The 20,237-nt window shown below is 33.1% G+C and overlaps 2 protein-coding genes and 1 long non-coding RNA gene across 16 annotated transcripts; 1 reads left to right on the forward strand and 2 right to left on the reverse strand.

Moving 5' to 3' along the window:
* Positions 1-4,972: 4,972 nt before the first annotated feature.
* Positions 4,973-12,480, forward strand: LOC146921239 (uncharacterized). 14 transcript variants are annotated; one of them, XM_085714672.1, is made up of 13 exons: positions 4,983-5,095; positions 5,387-5,416; positions 5,506-5,687; positions 5,926-6,098; positions 6,200-6,388; positions 6,773-6,882; positions 6,984-7,104; positions 9,289-9,339; positions 9,420-9,563; positions 10,021-10,137; positions 10,228-10,293; positions 10,903-11,145; positions 11,570-12,480. In XM_085714672.1, the coding sequence occupies exons 4-7, from the start codon at positions 6,006-6,008 to the stop codon at positions 7,096-7,098; spliced, it is 507 nt and encodes a 168-aa protein (XP_085570798.1). In that variant the 5' UTR covers positions 4,983-5,095; positions 5,387-5,416; positions 5,506-5,687; positions 5,926-6,005; the 3' UTR covers positions 7,099-7,104; positions 9,289-9,339; positions 9,420-9,563; positions 10,021-10,137; positions 10,228-10,293; positions 10,903-11,145; positions 11,570-12,480. The 14 variants fall into 14 exon arrangements, with proteins under 14 accessions (XP_085570797.1, XP_085570796.1, XP_085570793.1 ...); XM_085714664.1 differs by lacking the exons at positions 4,983-5,095; positions 5,387-5,416; positions 5,506-5,687 and adding exons at positions 5,700-5,854; positions 7,262-7,342 and having other exon boundaries at positions 5,989-6,098; positions 10,002-10,137; XM_085714663.1 differs by lacking the exons at positions 4,983-5,095; positions 5,387-5,416; positions 5,506-5,687 and adding exons at positions 5,700-5,854; positions 7,262-7,342 and having other exon boundaries at positions 5,989-6,098.
* Positions 12,481-12,957: 477 nt separating this feature from the next.
* LOC146921240 (uncharacterized) lies at positions 12,958-19,519 on the reverse strand. Its single transcript, XR_015012050.1, has 2 exons — positions 19,431-19,519; positions 12,958-13,524 (listed from the first exon to the last, which is right to left on the reverse strand). It is a non-coding gene; the product is annotated as an uncharacterized LOC146921240 (long non-coding RNA).
* On the reverse strand, positions 14,755-15,411 carry LOC146921241 (peamaclein-like). Its single transcript, XM_085714674.1, has 3 exons — positions 15,282-15,411; positions 15,153-15,183; positions 14,755-15,041 (listed from the first exon to the last, which is right to left on the reverse strand). The coding sequence occupies exons 1-3, from the start codon at positions 15,345-15,347 to the stop codon at positions 14,860-14,862; spliced, it is 279 nt and encodes a 92-aa protein (XP_085570800.1). The 5' UTR covers positions 15,348-15,411; the 3' UTR covers positions 14,755-14,859.
* Positions 19,520-20,237: the final 718 nt, after the last annotated feature.

The following is a 20,237-nucleotide window of genomic DNA, read 5'->3' on the forward strand; positions in this document are numbered from 1 at the left end:
TTACCTGGGTTTTCCAGATAGCTTTTTCAGCTTCATTGATCTCTGGTTCGTTCATAAAAGCAGGAGCAGCACTGGCGATTTCTTTAGTAAAATCAATGGGTTCTTCGCGATTCACATGAGAAGTTCCTGCTGCGTTCGTCATTGTTTAAGTATTTTTGTGAGAATTTGATGAATAGTTCGTGTGTAAAGATAGGAGTTGCAGAAAATTTAAAGTTTTTTCTTCGAGAGAACTTTTGGCGGAGAAGAGGAACAGTGAAAGTGAAAATGAAATGGTGAAAAGTGAAAAGAGTAAAGGTGAGTTTGCTTTTATATGGACCTTTGATCATGACACATGTCAAGATCTTATTTTAACAGTTTTACCATTAAAGTGTTGTCTTTTCCAATGATAGAGAACGTGGCCCACTAACTAAGATTGTGGGGTCAGTATTTAAAGGAAATTTGAATTAGTTTTGAATTAAATACTGACATCATTCATTTCGATGGAGAATGTTAGTTTTTTTTCAAAAACGTCTTTTTCTCCTTCGGTGAAATCGAAAATGGCGTTTCTGGGGGGCAATTTGTTAGCCAATATATTTTACTAGCTGTAATAAATGTGGTCAAAGTATAGTTGACCTAGATTTAAAGAAGATTCGAACAGAGTGTTGTGTTGAAAGCAAATATGGGTTCGAAGATGCTAGAAGACTTCGATAAAGCAGTTTTCGAAGGTGGTTATCAACAGTTATTCTTTAAGTCAGTTTTTATTTTAAGTTTGTTTTCAAATAAGTAAAACTGTCGACTTGTGGCAGTTGTAGTTTGAATTTCAAAGAAGTGTAGTTATTTTTAGACTTAGTATAAATAGTAGTTTTTCATAGGAAAAACAGGTCACAATTCCGTCATACAAACTTATACTCAAAGTATCCGTATGGAAGCGAGAAACGAGTCACAAGTTGCAATGTATGAATCTGTGTACCAACCTTTGTTTAATCAATGCAATTTACCCTTTGTTCTTTAAGTGTTCTTGCACTTTACTTTATTAAGTTCGATTGAGTTCAAGTGGATTGAATTCGATTGTTTTTTATCATATTTCTTATATTTTTGGCATCAAAAACGCAGAATTTCTAACAACAAGAACAAACACAATATGTCCTAAGATTTACTGGTTGATCTTGCAAGTTACCATTTGTAAACCAGCGGTTGTTTACGAAAATCCAACGTAAACAATAAGATACAATGGATTCTCTAGAAAATTGAGAGTTTTGAATAAATAAGTTGTTTTGAATAAGTTGTTTTTTAAAATGAAATCGGAATAAGTTGTTTTGTATAAATAAGCTGTTTTGAATAAGCTGTTTTGAACAAATAAGCTGTTTTGCATAAATAAGCTGTTTTGAATAAGCGGTTTTAAAAAAAGTGAACCTAATAAGTTGTTTCGAATAAGCTGTTTTGCATAAATAAGCTATTTTGAATAAGTTGGTTTTTAAAATTAATCGGAATAAGCTGTTTTGTATAAATAAGTTGTTTTGAATAAGCTGTTTTGCACAAATAAGCTGTTTTGTATAAATAAGTTGTTTTGAATAAGCTGTTTTGCACAAATAAGCTGTTTTGTATAAATAAGTTGTTTTGAATAAGTTGTTTTGCACAAATAAGCTATTTTGTATAAATAAGTTGTTTAGAATAAGCTGTTTTGCATAAATAAGCTGTTTTGAATAAGTTGTTTTGCATAAATATGTTGTTTTGCATAAATAAGTTGTTTTGAATAAGTTGTTTTTTAAAATGAAATCGGAATAAACTGTTTTGTATAAATAAGCTGTTTTGAATAAGTTGTTTTGAACAAATAAGCTGTTTTGCATAAATAAGCTGTTTTGAATAAGCGGTTTTAAAAAAAGTGATCCTATTAAGTTATTTCGAATAAGCTGTTTTGCATAAATAAGTTATTTTGAATAAGTTGGTTTTTAAAATTAATCGGAATAAGTTTTGAATAAGCTGTTTTGCACAAATAAGCTCTTTTGTATAAATAAGTTGTTTCAAATAAGCTGTTTTGCATAAATAAGCTGTTTTGAATAAGTTGTTTTGCATAAATATGTTGTTTTGCATAAATAAGTTGTTTTGAATAAGTTGTTTTTTAAAATGAAATCGGAATAAGTTGTTTTGTATAAATAAGCTGTTTTGAATAAGCTGTTTTGCACAAATAAGCTATTTTGTATAAATAAGTTGTTTTGAATAAGTTGTTTTGCACAAATAAGCTATTTTGTATAAATAAGTTGTTTTGAATAAGCTGTTTTGAATAAGCTGTTTTGCATAAATATGTTGTTTTGCATAAATAAGTTGTTTTGAATAAGTTGTTTTTTAAAATGAAATCGGAATAAGCTGTTTTGTATAAATAAGCTGTTTTGAATAAGTTGTTTTGAACAAATAAGCTGTTTTGCATAAATAAGCTGTTTTGAATAAGCGGTTTTAAAAAAAGTGATCTTAATAAGTTGTTTCGAATAAGCTGTTTTGCATAAATAAGCTATTTTGAATAAGTTGGTTTATAGAATTAATCGGAATAAGCTGTTTTGCATAAATAAGTTGTTTTGAATAAGCGGTTTTTAAAAAATCATTCTAATAAGTTATTTTGCATAAATAAACTATTTCGAATAAGCTATTTTGCATAAATAAATTGTTAAGAAAAAAATTATAATATGGGACTTTATTAGGCCCACAAATAATTATATTTTATAGTGGACCCAAATAATTCTTTTCACTTGGGGTGTAAAAAGCAATTATGTTGGGTGTAGAAAGCAATTATGCACGGTGCATAAGGATCTCCTTATGCATAATAACTTTTGCCAGCTAATATGCCGTTAGCAAATAATACGTGATAAAGTTGTGTCTCTCCTTGTTTCTTCACATCTCCAAAGCCCATATACTTTAAAATGGATGACGTACTGTATCTTCTGCGTATCCTACACCGATACCTGTCTGATACATTTTGATACGTATCAAGAGAGTATCCGAAGATTAATTTTTTCTTAAAAAACAATTATCCGATACTTTTCAGATAAATCTGGGTTACAAGCGATAGGCGGTGGAAAACCGATATGTGCGGGCTACCTGATGTTTCTATTATATTTAGTATATATGTAATTGACTAAGTAATGATGTTTTCTATTTAGGATATATCATATATGTAATTGAGTAATTGTCGGTTTCTTTGTTATCAATATTACTTACATTTATATTTCTATTGTTGCCGCTGTCTGTTTTGTGTCTCCTTCTTTGTTTGAGAACGATGTTATTGTTGATTGTTGTGTTAATGTAATTTCATTGTTGTGCCTTATCATTTTTCTATGTCTGTTTGGTCTAGGTTTTGCGCCAATTTTTTTGCTTTTGAGATTTAGTCCATATTTTGTATTTTGAGTTTTAATATGTAGTTTAATTTTTTTTTTATTGAAGTATACTAGCCGTATCGTATCTTGAATTCTAAATTTTTTCCTTATCGACGTATCGATGTCGTATCGTATCCGTATCGTATCATGTATCTGGGCTTCATAGCTTCACAAAGTTGGCGAGAAACAAATTCACATGGGATCCATGTTAATTTTAATCTCTCGTCCCTCTTTCTCTGCTCATCAAACCGGATGAGTTTCACATTTCTCTCCATCTTCTTTCGTCCCTCAGTCTCTCTTCCCTATTTCTTGCGTTCCAAACAAAGGCTTAAGGATAGTGTTATCCTCTGACATTTTGTTAAGTATTCAAAATTATTTTATTGTTTTTTGCTTAACAAGTATCTCAAGGACATTAGTTATCATAAATGTTGTTATAAATTAGTAGCTTATATTTGATGTTATTTTTTTATGAAACTTTCCTAGTACAACGAAATTGGTACCAGAAATAATTGAATCTAAGACCTTGAAAACACTATCAAACCATTCCAAGTGGTTTTTTTTTTTATTTTTGTTATTAATTGGCGTATTTTTTCACATTGTCATCCGATAAAAGACTCTCAAGTCTACTCTTTACCTTTGATTTTTACTTGGTGAAATTGAAATTCATAACTCAATAGAGGCTTTACTATCATGAATGGCAGCAGGTTAATTAAAACGATGTGCCCATCTTTTACCGAGGAAGTGTCACTTGTATGACTTGTGTTGTTATAGAATATAATATAATATCAGTCACCCATTCACTTCCTGATTTATTTATTTTCTCCAATAATGGAAAAATTGAGCTATGTACAAGTCCTACATACAACAAAACAAAACTATCCTAAGATAAATAATATATGTCCCACATCGATGCACTAATAAGATGTTTCACTGCTTATATATTTGACGTTGGAGCATTGAGAATACCGGGCTTGGTGACGCAAGCATGTAACCCAAGTGGGGGTATTAAAGTGTTGGAAGGCTAAAGTGACAATGGGTTGCAAAAAGGAAATTCAACTTATTGGATGGGAGAATCCTGAGCGGGTGAATATTCGACTCGATTCAAAGTAATTTGATCGAGGGCTCAGGAAGTTGTCTTACCAGAGCAGCGCTCCTTCCACTCTCCATGGTGTGGAGTGGTTCCTTCACAACCCAATCACTAGGGTTAGCCCAACCCTCAATTTTTTTAGGTGGCCACCCAAGTAGAAGAGGGTTTTTGACACAATTTTTTTTTTTTCCACTCTGCATGGTGTGGAGTGGTTCCTTCACAACCCAATCACTAGGGTTAGCCCAACCCTCAATTTTTTTAGGTGGCCACCCAAGTAGAAGAGGGTTTTTGACACAATTTTTTTTTTTTTTTTTTTTATATTTTTAATAGTATATGTGAGTATAATTTTCATCTTTTATTCGTATGATGTAAAACTAAGAAAATAAAAAGTTAATGGATTTTTTCAATGAAGCAGTATATGTGAGAATTAGGTCTATTTCATATGATATCTACTAAACTAGATAGGAAAATAATAGTCCGTGCTTTTTACAATTTTGCCCTTATTAAGGGCATTTTCGTCAATTGGTAAATGGACTCCCCTTGCCTATATATGTGTGAAAAGAAAAAAAAAAAAAAACAAAAGAAGTGGGACGAGAGAAACGGGAACGGGAGAGGAAGAAGGGGGAACAGTGAAAGAAGGGTCGTCTTCTTCTTCATCAAAGAGGTGATTTTCTTATTCCTTCTTGAATCTAAGGCCATGCATGTCTCAGATTGAATGAGTTTTGTGCTTTTAATTCAAAAATTTAGGTTTTTGGTTTGTTTCTTTGCAATTTTGGGTTTAATTCATCTATGTGAAATTAAATTTCTCAATTTGTATAGTTTTGAACTATTGTGATCAGATTGTTTAGAAAGTAGCAATTAAGTTGTTGTGGGGTATGTTTGAATTGATGTTTAGTGTTTGGGTTAGAATTGAAGTCTTTATAAGCAATAAGCTGTCAATTAAGTTGTTTTGCAGAAGCTTAAGTTGGAATACAAGTTGTTGCAGGTATGGTTATGTGTTCTTTATATTACCAATGCTATATTTAAGTTACCATATGAGTAGTTGGACTGATAAACTGTTTTGGGAGTTGACAGAATTGCTTAAATCATAGTTGAGCTGTTTTAGAAGCTGACAGAAAGTGATTATGGAGGATTAGGGCAAGGGCAGAAGTGGATAAATTGTAATTAGGCCGCTGATTGGGATACAAGCTAGGAATAAGCTGTTTTTGGAAGAAGTTTGGTGAAACCCGTATTTGTGACAAGGCTCCACTAAAAGGGTAAGAACTCACTTCCTGTAACGTCGAATCAAGTGATTTTTGTTCTTGGTTTTTGATGATTAAACTGATTTGGGCTGTTTTTGGTTTAATTTGTGCTGAGAAGAAATATCAATGATTAGTTTCTGATGCAAATATGTCTCTGCAGAAGCTGTTTTTGTGTTTTAAAGGTGTTATAACTTTGTATAGCATATTTCTATTTTTTTCCCTAACTTCCGTGTGATGATTCTTTGCAAAACAGAGAGACATTTCATGGTGCACTGAGTTTTGCGGCCTCACTTTCCCACTTTGGCTGAATCTATAGGTACTGACTTCAATTCAATGTCTTTGGTGAATTTAGATGACCAGCAAGTTCACTCCTTAATGACGATGAGAGAAATAGCGTGTGGAGTTGTTGTTGGTCGAGATAGAAAGGTTAGATTATAGATATATAAGAAGTTAATTATGTTTTTACTATGTAAGTTCAATAAAATTTGACTTTGGCTTTCTTCTATGTAATTGATTTATGTTTTTAGGGAGGAAAATCATCAAGGATTGTGAGTAGTGTATTGGCTCTTAAATCCTATAGTGAATGGAAACAAACTGGGGCTAATGGTGTATGGAAATTTGGTGGTACTATCAAACCTGCAACCACTGCAAAATCTTGTGAGAAAAAACTGATAAATTTTCATTATGTTGGTGATTGGTATAATCAGGACTACACGGTTAGTTATTGCCTTTCATTTAAGTTTCATTTTGAGGGTTACTTCTGTCTCTATTTTTTTGAATGTGCCTGATTTTCATTTTTCATAACAATGATCGAACAATGTTAATTTTTTTTGTTACAAGTTCATTTCTTCTTTTCAATTCTAATGGAAAGGTAACATATTTTATATGTTGCTATTGTGTGTAAATTAAGATTGAACTGTGATATGAATTTTGCTAAGTTGGCTTTTTATCTTACTGAATTTCTGGTAGAATAGACGTTATGGAATCTCAATCTAAACTATGATTGTATTTATTTTGTGGGGATGTTGTTTTGATTTCTCTACCAATTTTAGTAGAGTTTACACTGAATAGAAACGGTGTTCCTTTCTGTGCTATATTAGGTGACTCTCTCAGTGATATTGATTGCTGCTGGAGTTCTCATAGAAGCCCTTGGATATTTTTCCTTTGACTTTTTGGGTATAGCATGGCTTTCATTTCTGTTTTCTTCCAGGTGATATGCTGATATTTTGTTGTGCATAATCCTTTAAATGGGGTAATAGATACTGTAACTGTGCGTGCTTTTCTCATTGTGTTGCCTACTCTCCTATGCAGACCATGTACGTTGTGCTGGTGGAAGAATCTGGCACTGAGAATGGACTTTCATCAGTGGGAATCATGTTCTACAACAGTTTTTTATGTCTTCCATTTTTTATGTTTCTTATTATAGCCACAGGTGAGCATGCTTTCATTTACATTTCATGAAATTGTAGTATTTACTCGCATCATGACAATTGCATTTTGTATTGTTGTTAATGTTGAGGTTGATGTTAGTAGTAGTGAGAGTTGATAGATGGAAATAGAATATAATTGAAGTTTCACTTTTCAAGCAGTACACTAACCTTATTCAATCAACATAAGTGTCTAGATATCCTGCTACAATGATGATTTCAGTTTCTTCTCTTGTGAGCATGGTAAGTTCTCAGTCTAAGATGAAGTTTTAAACCATGGTAGTAGTAATGATAACGATCGGTTGTGTCGCTATTCTTGATATCTAGCTCAAGATGTCTAGATATCTTGCTGCAATTTGTAGTATGGGAATACTTTGGCCTTTTACTTCAATCCATGTGCAGATTTGAATAATGATATATTACCTTGCATCCTCTGTAGATTTGTAGTATGGGAATACTTTGGCCTTTTACTTCAATCCATGTCTTAACTATATTCATTGTTAAGTATCTGTTCTATTGGCAGATTTGAATAATGATATATTACCTTGCATCCTCTGTAGATTTGTAGTATGGGAATACTTTGGCCTTTTACTTCAATCCATGTTTTAACTATATTCATTGTTGTTTAAATGCTTCTTCAGGGGATTCACTAAGATTAATGAAGATCTTCCTTTCAAATAGCTCTTTTCTTCTGTCTTAAATTGTAGTAGCAACATTTTTCATCATGATCTTCCTTTTGTATCTTTTACATCTAATGACTAATCTATTACAATTTATACTCCAAAAAAAGATAGGACATGATGCTAAACCTTAATTATCAATTGAGAAGCCATGAGAACGCTGTCATTTTTATTACTCCTCCAGACATGTCCTCTTTCTTCTAAAGAATGCATTTTTAACTTCAGGGAAGTGGTTCTTCGAATGAGCCGATAAGAATAATTAGTTCAAAATTTTAAAGGCTCAAAGAGGTTACAACTTTATGCACGGTTAATACAATGCTTGACTTGAAAGAAAACACCAATTGATTGCATTATTTGAAACTTCTCTTTGCTTGCTTATATGTCACTTCTTTCAGTCCTAAAGTGTAGAATTGATTCATGTTAAAGTCATGTAGCAAAAGAAAAAAGGGATTAGCAAATAAACTGATATTAGGAGTTTATTAAGATTATGTTGATAGTTTTAGTTTAGTTTCTTCTTAATATTTCTTGGAAGAGAGGAACTTTGTTGAAGATGTAGGCCTGAGCTCTTCTAGAAAATTTTACTTATATTTGAGTCCGGAGGGTGTTTTTCAAAGAACTTCTTTTATTTTTTCCCCACTTTTTCTTCATTAATCCCTGAATTTGCAGGCCTGAACTATAAAATTTACATGATAGAAACAGAGAGATTGTGTATTTCTTTTGCAAGCTGAGGATGTTAAAGAGCTAATTTCCATATTAGGTCTCGCTTTGATTTTTAGATTTCAGAGGATCTTAACATTAACATTATTATTTTGAAAATCATATCCTTTTTTGGGAATCATTGTTACAATGAAAAATAGTTTTGAGTTCATCATGTATAGATACTATAGTAAGCTCAGAAATCATTATAGAGTGACAAATTGATTTTTGAAGTGAAACACAAGCACACTGAACCAATACTGCCACATCTTTCTGTTATGATGTAGCTTTTGATAAGTGATCTGAATTAATTTTTGGACTTATTGACCAAGTAATTAGTATTGTTAATTAAATTCTAAGATTTGTTTCTATGGATTTGGTTCTTTTTCTTTCAAGAAATACTGAATGAGTGAAGTCATTATTTGATGAAGCTGATATGTTGCAGCAACTCAGTTTTAGATAGGAGATGGGCTAATAATTTCTAACATCATTTCCTGTAATAAATATTGCTATATCTCTTAAAGCATTTAAAAATTATCAAATCCCGTTATAAACAAAGTTAATGTGTCTGTTTTCATCTCAGTCTCAGGAGTAGAACCAACCTTCTTATGGATTATGCATACACTTCCTCCATACAAATGTCCTTTTTTCTTTCAATGTATAAAACAATCATTATCAATTGGTAGATTGTGCAGGTTGACTTTGGTGTTTTGGTTCTGAATTTTGATTATATTTAGCCATCAAGTAATTACTTATATATATTTTTTTATACTATGAAGAAAAATCAATTTAATGAATTTTGTTAACTTGCAGACATATGCAGCATAGGGTGGGCCTGAGTTCTTCTTCATTGTAAACATCCAGGTTAATTAGTAATCCTTGGCTTAGGTTGTTCTTAACATAAAATTTAGCATGACACTGATTTAGACGTTTCTTTGAACCAGGTTCCAGGTTCTACAACATATAGCTTGGCACTATACTATATGATGAACACTCCTGAGGAAGATGCTCCTTTGCTTGATAGTTTTATCAAAGGTGACAGTGCCTTCAGAAATTCAAGATTTAAACTCATACCATACATATCTAAGGTTAGTAAAGTAACCAGTGACTGTCGTTCTGCACTCTGAGGTGCATCTTAATGGCTCTTCATATAAAGTAACTGGTGTTTTGCCGAAAACATCTTTTCATTAGAACATGTTTTTCCAGTGGTTGGCTTGAATAACATGTTTTAGCAAACAATGAACTTTCAGGATAATCTGTCTTTTGATTGTGTTTTATACTTCTTATAATGCCTTTCATGTCCATGTGTATTAGATTAAGATAAAATTTGTTTGAAAGGGGGCAACATTTAGGGGGTACCGCTATAGGTATTAGGTACCATAGGTCAGGATGTTAATACTGCAATTTGTAGGAAAGAATGACTTTGTTTTTTCTGATTGAAATTATTAAAAAATTATTTAGGTAATTTTATATGTTGAACTTTATAAGTCAGTAGATTTTTACATTTATTTGTATTCCCTCTAAAGATTATGACAACCGCCTCAGAACTTCGAATGAAGATGTGAAAGCTTAACACCAACATGATTGAAGAGACCAGAAAAATGAAAGTGAAAAGGATTGACAACAATAAAGTGGACATTTCTGCTACACATGCTGCAAAAGGTAACCAAAATATCATTCATTGTTCTGCAACATGAATTTATTTTCACAGGATGAACTCCACAGTTCTAAGTTGAATATTTCTGGTTGCAGGCCTCTCGAATACAAAATTTGAAGATCTTCAAGAATTTGTAACTCTTACGAAGAGTACGTGACCTGGTATATATTTTTCATCAACCCAGTTGGAGTGGTCTTATGACTTCTGCTTGCTCTACTTGTAATTGTTTATTGGTAGTCTATTAGATGGAATTTGCCTCTCTTATACTAAAATTTATGGATTTAAATTATTCGGAGATACCTGCACAACTAAGCACTCTTTCTCAATTTAATTGGGCAAAAGGAAGAAGCTAGAAGTTAGTAAGTGATAGGTACCAAAGTGAAGTAGCTGACAAGTTATAGGGAGATACTTGTGTTTCTTTAATTATTAGTTTTGATTTAATTGTTAGCTGAGTTTAGTAGGTTGCGGTAAAACCTTGGATTCTAATAAAGCTATTTTTTCATTGCTAAAATCTTGATGAGATTTCTCTATTTACTGCACAAAAGGTGAATATGTAAAGGGAAAGTAGAAGGGAAATATTAGCATATGTTAAGGAATAATTGTTTAGACAATCTTGATCATAGTTATAGCATACATAAAGCAAAAAAAGTTATGGGTGATGAATATCATTGTGATCATGTTCTGCAATGGTTTTAGATGTTATGCAACAAGAAGGTTTGGATTTTATTCGGTGATTTGGAAATTGATTAAGGATGTTAATTGTTTTTCAGACTCATGGAGTGCTGAATGTAGTGGGCTGGGGGATCTAGATGCCGATTGCAAGGTACTTGAAGATGTTCAAATCTGCAGACCCTGCTTGGTTTCACCTTCATGTTACCTGCCAATCAGCTGCCTATATAGTTGGTGTTGCTGGATGGGGTACCGGTCTCAAGTTTGGCAGTGACTCGGCTGTTGTTACATATTCAACTCATAGAACACTCGAGATCATCATCTTCTGCCTTGGAGCCCTTTAGGTATGAGATTACATGTTCATGTTCATGATTTGTTTACATGAAATATTTTAAATTGCATACGCGGTAACTGTTGCAGTTGTGTCGCGACAATTGATATTGCCGAAAATCACATTCAAATACAGCTGACCCAACTTCAACTGTTGTTGATGAGTAGTTTCTTATACTGTAAACTACTAATATACAAGGTTTTGAATTGTGGCTGTGGAAACTGTTGCAATCATTGATATTGCAGAGAAACACAGTAAATATGATTGATGCAACTTCAATTGCTGTTGTGAAAATATAAAAAAGCAATGTTGATGCACATCCAGATTGCGGTGTCGAAGTTGTTTTTGAAGCCTTGCTGATATGCCTCTTTTGAATGCTACGTTATGCTGCTAATAATTAAAATGAAATTGACAGAAATTTCTGCTACTGAATACAGGTTTTTGCTATGCTGTTGAGGCCAAAAAAAGATCACAAATTCAGATGCTACTGGAACCTTTACCATTGGGGTGTCGGATATGCAACTACAATCATCAACATCATCAACATCTTTAAAGGGTTTGAGACATTGGAGGTGTCTACAGCAGATCGCTACAATAACTGGAAGCATGCATACACCGGCATTATTGCAGCATTGGATGGCATTGCTGTACTTTTGAAAGCTTACACATGGATCATTGTGATCTAGAGGAAGAAATCAGAGAATAAGTTGCAAGGAATGGATGGTATGAATGTTATATTACAGTTCTTCACAAAAAACAAATACAATAGCCACTAATAGATTTAGACTTATAGCTCTTGATGCTTCCTCTGAAGTTGAAAATGCAACAAAGCCAGATCCTCTGCTGACACCATTTGGGTCTCGCATAATCTGAAGTATTATTGGTGAAAAGAATTTAATTGGCCAACGTCTGCAGCATTAAAAAATGAATAGACTGACACAGATATCAGTTAAAAGAATAATAGTGCACGCCTTGTACGAAGTAATTGTGCCAAAACTCGGAGAACATTTCCTTGAGTTTTTCATCAGTAGTGAAATCATCCAGGTTCTTGAAATACAAGTTCAGACCTTGAAATTTGTCTACTACAGGTAATGGATATGGTTCTAGGGTGTAGGGTACGGAGATAGATATAGATGCTGGATTTTGGCTTATGAGTTTTGGTGTTAGACCTTTTTTGTATATTTTGTTGCATGAGTTTTTGTAGTATACTCTTGGATTCTGATTTTTAGATTATTCTTTCATAGCACAGTGAAATCCTGGAGTATGGTTTTCGCCATGCTATTATTCCAGTGGATACTTTGTATCATTTACATACATAATTGTATTTTTTATTAAATTTTTATCTTGATATTTCTCTCTTGCTTCTACTTTCATATTCCTCTTCTTATGTTCTCTTATGTTGAACAACAACAGAGAACGGGGTTTTAAAGTGCAATAACAATGATTGGTGTTATGAAGTATGCGATGACTGGTGTTACGAAGTATCACTGTTAAATATGACTAATACATAGAGAAAAATATTATCCCATTGACATTATAGATTATCCTCTCTAGGGTGCCAAACTTATTCAGATCCACCATCACAAATATTCGGATTATGCGACCTTCGTTCTCGAATTTACGAAAAATGGCAATGTTTCGTAATTTGAACATCTCTCCTTTAGAGCAAATTTTTTAAAAAATACGTAATTTATCCCGTGCGAAGCACGGGTTTGTAACTAGTTAGTGTATAAAGATGATTTGAACATAGTTTTAAATATTTTATTTCTAGCAATAAACAAAACTTACAAAATTTATCTTATATTTCTAAAAGTGGAGACCAATAAAAGAGCAGAAATTTATAAAATTATATCAAAGTAGTGGTATCAGAAATTGGTGTATATTGTCATCATTCGGGCATAAGATTTACTTAGCTCCTGACAACATGCTCCCAAGACTCAAACTAGGTTAACTTCATTGATTATTACTCAATGGAAACCCTTGAAATGTCTAGAACAGTCTCCTACTAACCCCTTTAAAGACTATTATCGGCCAATATATTTCCCTAACTCTCCTCTATAGAGCTTTTACATAAACCCTTCAAGTTACAATCAGTCATTTCCTCCAGCTCATGGGTTTGTAATATAAACATTCAAAGAAAGAATCTATTCAGATTACAAGTGCAGAATGGTAAATCTACTATGCAATTGATGAGCAAATGATATTATTTACAGTAGTTACTGATGTAAAAGATAAATCAGTCAAAATGGTTGCATGCGGAAAAAAAGGATATCTATAATAATCCAAATCAGGAGCTTCCATAACAATCTTGCTAAACTCAACTGCACTTGCATCTATGCCAGAAAATATGCACCGATTAGCTTTGCCTATCAGCTTCACTAATTTCCCTACTCTTTGTCATGTAAAAGGAAAATCCAACTTGGAATTTCAAATGAACATTTGATACGAACAAATGAAAAAATTATGCATATATGGTGTAGCTGAATATCTAAGGTTGTAAAATTCACAAGACCGTAGTGTCAACGACTTCACACAATTCCTTTGTGAGCTTTCATCAAATATAACACACAATTCTTCTAAAATATTTGCTCATAAAAAAATGCGTATCTAAAGGATGAAATCAGCAACAATTTAATATGGCATTAAATGGCCAGCATAGTCAAGAGACTCCAGACAAATAATCAGCGCTGCTATATGCAGCAAAAGAGTTTTCCCCGAAAACTCTGACGAAGCCTTCAATATAAGTAAATGTTGCAAAACAGTTTAATAATTTATTCCAGGATTTCACGGCAATTATGATGATGGTGGTGTTATGTGAGTAAAATACACTGTTCGTGAAGCCTCGTGAATTTTTTGTCACTATATGTAGTATTATTCATAACGAAATACAACATAGAAAGCTACATTTTAACAAAGAAAACTGTTTTAAATTTGAGTGGGGTATTTGCTAAGTGAGTTTTAAATTTTAAAATGTAGCTTTCTAACAGTGATTATGAACTTATCAAGGTTTTTTGTATATAAGTGTTAAATGTTAAATAGCAATGCTCTATAAGGCCGATATTCTCTTTTGCTCTATACTACCATGAACAAACCTCAGGACCGTTCCACCATGTGTGTCGTTTTGGGATACTCGGATAATCATCGTGGTTACAAGTGTTATGATTTTTTCTCTCATAAAATCATAATCAGTCACCATACATCTCATTTTTTACGAAACCCAATTCCCATTTGCTAAGTTGCATAATTATCGGCATCTGTATCACTCTACTCTTGAATTCCCTCATCTCAACCATCAAAGCAATTTTACATCCCGTTCATGTTACTGTATATGTGATTTTTTAAGTTTTCTTTTTCCTTGTTTAGGTTTTTGATTAGGCCCCCCAACTTTGTTGTTTTCCTTCTTTTTCTTATTTTCAATAATATTTGGGAGTGTGTTGTAGATAATTGTTGAGGGTTTGAGATAAGAACATAGTTGAGATGTCAATTCCTCGTAATGTTGTCTCCGCACTCTTGATCTTTTATCTAAAAAAATACGATTTAAAATATGTGTAATTAATTATTATATTCTAATGGAATTTTTTATGCATATTTTCACATTTCAAATGAGGTTGGATCTTATGAATAAACTTAAACATAGCAATATTTTTTTTATTAATAATCAAATAGCAGATACATGCATTGACAAAGATAAATGCATCATCAAAAGTATGAGCTTAACAATACAAAATTAGGGGCACTTGGGTCCTCCATTCTTATTTTTCCAGTTATTATAGCATGGACATTCTTGCTTGTTACCGTATGTTCCCGATGGAACACACAAACACTTTGCACAACAGAGGTTGCAATAGGTTAAACATGCCTTCCTGTACGAAGTTTTTGAGCACCGATAATCACATTTAGGCGCACATTCTGAAAATAAAAATAAAAATACCATGATATGAATGGTGAACAATGTTCTGCTTCATGTATGATTGCAAAAAACATTTGTTTTTCAAAAAAAATAGTAGTTGGAATTAATACCTTCAGGTTTAAGAGATCCTTCCCCACCGGCCTGTAGATTTTTTTTTTAATTAAGAATAGAAAAAAAAATGTTAATAATATATATGAGAATGTTTAAGGGGAAACAAATAGAGAGAATGAATCACTCACATAGACATCTTGAATCACAAAAGAAGTGACAAGCATGAAAAGAAATGCACAAATGAATTTAGCCATTGTGGTCTGGTTTGTCTTTCACTCTTGCTCTTGTACATAGTCTCTGGTTGGGGCATAGAGTTATATAGAGGCAATGGATGACACATTACAATTAATGTGGTTTGAGTCAAAAGAAAAATACTAACTATTGAGTTTCTTAACTCTCGGATATCTTCAATGCACTAATTAAAGAAATAAAAGATCAAAGATATAAAATATTAATTTGAAAAGCTATATTGATCTTTCTGTCGAAAAAAGAAGCTATATTGATCTATTCGGGAACATAGCTTATGGATGATGCGGCCGGTTGAACCGTGAACCAGTGAATAGACGTGGTCGAACAAGCAATCTGATCGGCTGTGTATTTGGCCCAACAAGAACTGGCTGTTTATTTTTCTTTCTTAAATTTGTGTTTCATACTTTCTAATGCTCATTAAACAACTAAAAGTAGTAAGTATTTATTGAAAAACAACAATTATTTATTAAAAAATGATATATTTAATGCAAAATATATAAGTTCCGATGCAAAATTTACTATTTTAAACTTTTTAACATATGCAAATTAGCACATGATAGAAAAACCATTTTCTTAATGATATATTTAATGCAAAATATATAAGTTCCGATGCAAAATTTACTATTTTAAACTTTTTAACATATGCAAATTAGCACATGATAGAAAAACCATTTTCTTATTTATGCATAATTCCAATCTTATCTGATTTTCAAATGACTTTTTTGGGTGGTGGCCGGGGTTCGAACCCCGAACCTTACATATTTTATGCATTGTCCATATCAACTAAGCTAAGCTCAAGAGGACAATGATTTTAAAATGACTAACCACATGTCTGTTGCTTCAACCAATTTTACTATGCCTTGTGTTTTTCTTCGTAACGCGTTGGTTATGACTTATGAGTCACTGGTGCCTACCTAGTGGAACGATTAAGTCTGTGGTTTCATACCATAATTGACCCTTTCAAATTTACTCCCCCAGCCACTGATGAAGTGTCATGGAATACTAGTACTATAATGTAATAGAAAAATAGATTTAAATATTTTTTAGACAAAGTCTTAATTACATACACGGCAAAACAAACAATCCTAAGGCTGTCTAATAGAAGTCCCACATCGATGCACTTAAAAAGTGTGTCATTGTTTATATATCGGTGGTGAAAGTACTCAAAATACCGGGCTTGGTAACGCAAGCCTGTAACCCAGTTGGGGGTAATAAAGTGTTGGAAGGCTAAAGTGACAGGGATTGGAAGAAGGAAATTCAACGTTGCCGATTGGTACCGTTGGATGGGGTTGGATGGGAGAATCCTGAGTGGTGATTGATTGATTCATTCGATTCTGAAGTAATTTGGAATCGGGGCTTGCCAAGTAATTTGGAATCGGGGCTTGCCGATTGGTATCGGGGCTCAGGAAGCTGTCTTAGCAGAGCAGCGCTCTCTCCACTCTGCGCATGGTGGAGTGGTTCCTTCATAACCCAATCACTAGGAAGCCCAACCCGGGGCTTGCCGATTGGTTCTGAAGTACGATTGGTTCTGGGTATTCTGAAGTAATTTGGAATCGGGGCTTGCCAAGTAATTTGGAATCGGGGCTTGTCGATTGGTATCGGGGCTCAGGAAGCTGTCTTAGCAGAGCAGCGCTCTCTCCACTCTGCCCATGGTGGAGTGGTTCCTTCATAACCCAATCACTAGGAAGCCCAACCCTCATTTTTTGTTAGGTGGCCACCCTAGGGCAGAGCCAAGTAGAAGAAACAAAATATAATTTTTTTCTTACTAAATTTAGCCATCGAACATCTTGTTTACAAATAAGAAGTGGGAATTAGGTTTATTTTATATGATATTAGTGTATGTAGATGATTTGAACATAGTTTTAAATGTGGTTTGTATCTTTTATTTCACAAGGGAAACACTTTTATAAAGAGAGTCAAGTTCAGAGCAATCATCAATTTTTAATCCTCAAACACTTGATTAATGTGTAAGTATAAAATTGGATCCATCTATAAAAAAAGAAAAAACTGAAATTTGATTTGATGCACTCACTATTTTTGACCCTGTTAGTGCCACCTATATCATCACTCTATGTTTGCACTTTGCACTATCCAAAGGGAGGAAGCAACTTTTAAATGGTGAACTAATTGAAATTGGGTTGTACATATTTTGATTGATATTGTTGGAAAAACATTACAATTGAAATAAATGTGAACAATATAAAAGGGGAGAACAAAAAAAAGAGGAGAAATTTAGAAAATTATATCAAAGTAGGGGTTAAAGGTGGAAACCAAACTTTGAGAAAATTATCGAAAATCGGTGTATGTTGCCATTATCCGGGCAGAAGATTTACTTAACTTCTGACAACAAGCTGACAAATGTCATACGACTCAAACTAGGTTAACTTCTTTGATTAATACTCAATGGATACACTTAAAATGCAATGTTGACGGAAACATGTTCCAACAACACTCTACCTCAGGCATTGGAGGTTAAAACAATTTTAGGTTGTGTTTGAATTGATATCTATTTTTCCTTAGGGGAATAAATTTAATGCATTTAATTAAAAATGAAGGTATAAATACATGCTGGTACATCAGTAAATGAGGTTACCTTCATAATGGAAAGAAATTTTGATGGAAGCAGATTCTGATAGATGCACACTTTGATGGACATGTCATTGGTCAACATTCTAATGAACACGTCATAGTCAACACTTTGGTGGACTCTGGTCAGTTTTGTCTTCTTCTGAAGAGACATCGCTTTCCAAGTTTTGCAGTATTGTTTGTCTTCTTCTGACCACGTGTAGAAACAAACAAAGTTTTTCAAAGGCAAATAGAATGCAACAGATCATTCCAAAAGAAGCAAAGGAAACCTCTAGTACTATTCAACGAAATTATCCATTAGAGACAAAGCTTTCAAATCTGATAAAGTTTCTCATGGAAGATTAATGCACTCACACTTCTTCAAATAACAACTTTAATCTCTTGTCTTATTTAAGGACCTTGAACTTTTGAATAACAAAAAAGACTTAACAAATTTTAAGTGTGCCAAAACTCTGATAAATTTTATAGCGCATAAACACTTAGAAAATTCTTAAAAGTATCAATCTTAGAAGCTCTTAAGTGTCATAAGTCTATTGAGCTTTAAGTTAGTTTACACTGAGTATCAAAGTGTAAACACCAATCAAATTTATTTGTAAACTTTAATTTCAGAAATTCTCAAGGTGAGGCAAGGAAATCTTAAACTTGCGTGTCTAAGTAATTGTAGATTATAATGAAAATCCTTAAAAGTGCAAGGGGACTAGGTTAACCTCGGATTGTGGGGTGAACCAGAATAATTGCTTGTGTTTCTCTCTTCTCTGGGCTATGAAATAGTTTCCAGGCATAGTGCAGCGGAGTGCAACCAGTTCTATTAGTGGGCCTGACCCAGAAGGGGAGCAACCAGCTCTATGGTGTCGGGCCTCACATTTTTGGGCCCCTCACGCTCTAGTATCACGAATTTTTAAAGGTTTGTACTTCCCATATAGGAGCTATCTCACGGCCAACGTTGGTCACAATCCGAGCTTTGTGTGGCGAAGCATTTTGTGTGCCTATTTTATTGTCCGAGGTGGAGCATTACGTGGTAGTTAATTGTACATGTGGCACCTCCACGTGAACTGAAGGTTATGTTACGTCATAGGTTGCAATTGATTATTTTTTGTTTTGGTTTAAAATTGTGTGATTATAAAATAGGCAAACACCTCCTCAAATTTAACAATTATATGCAAATGCCCCCATATTTAAAACATATGTGGCAAACCTCCACCACCACTAATTTAAACATATGCAAATGCCCCCCCTCATATTTTTTGTTTTTGTCTAACAGCTTCACTAATTTCTCTACACTCTCTTTGTCCTGTAAAAGGAAAATCAAACACAGAATTTCAAATGAACATTTGATACGAACAAATGAAAAATTTATGCATATATGGCGTAGCTGAATATCGAAGGTTGTCAAATTCACGAGCCGTAGTATTCAACGACTTCACACAATTCCTTTGTGAGCTTTCATCAAATATAACACATAATTCTTCTAAAAAAAATTCTCAATATAAAAATCTGCGTACCTAAAGGATGAAATCAGCAACAATTTAATATGGCATTAAATGGCCAGCATAGTCAAGAGACTCAAGACAAATAATGAATCAGCGCTGCTCTCATGAAGCCGTCAATATAAGTAAATGTTACAAAACAGTTTTAATAATTTAATCCCGGATTTCACGGCAATTATGATGGTGGTGGTGTTATCTTTATCTTTATACTCCCTCCGTCTCACAATATTAGTCGTTTAAGGTTTGTGCACGATAATTAAGGAAATGATTAGTTGTGTTGATTTCAATGGTAAAATTAGTGGCATTTACTGAAATACCCTTATTAAATGTAGTTAGTGGAGTAGTTAAGTTAGATGAAATTCAATAAATAAGGGTATAATAGTGGAAAAACATAATAAATGCTGCATTGGTATTGTAAAGTGACAATTATTTTGAGAAAAATAAAAAATGCTAAAGAGACAATTATTGTGAGACGGAGGGAGTATAATACAAAAGCATAACTCTATAAGCGATAGTACATGTGGCATCTTCTTGCTCTTCATCTCATTTAATGTTTTTCTGTCAACCAATCAAAATGAATATTGAATCATTTACTTTTTGTTAGCCAATCAAAATAGATCAATGACTCATTTATTTTTCATGAGCCAATCAAAATTGATAATGACATGATTTTTTTCCTATATATAGAGACAATTTGTTTTTCATTATTTTCATCTACATCTTCCTCCCATAAAAAATCATTGTTTTAAACCCCATTCTCTTTTCTTTTATTTGTTTATTTCTTAATGACATGTTACTTTTTATTGTGATTTCTTATGTTGC

The sequence above is a fragment of the Medicago sativa genome, chromosome 5, assembly GCF_051527215.1.
Source record: "Medicago sativa cultivar Bolivia chromosome 5, Bolivia_mono, whole genome shotgun sequence".
NCBI lineage: Eukaryota > Viridiplantae > Streptophyta > Magnoliopsida > Fabales > Fabaceae > Medicago > Medicago sativa.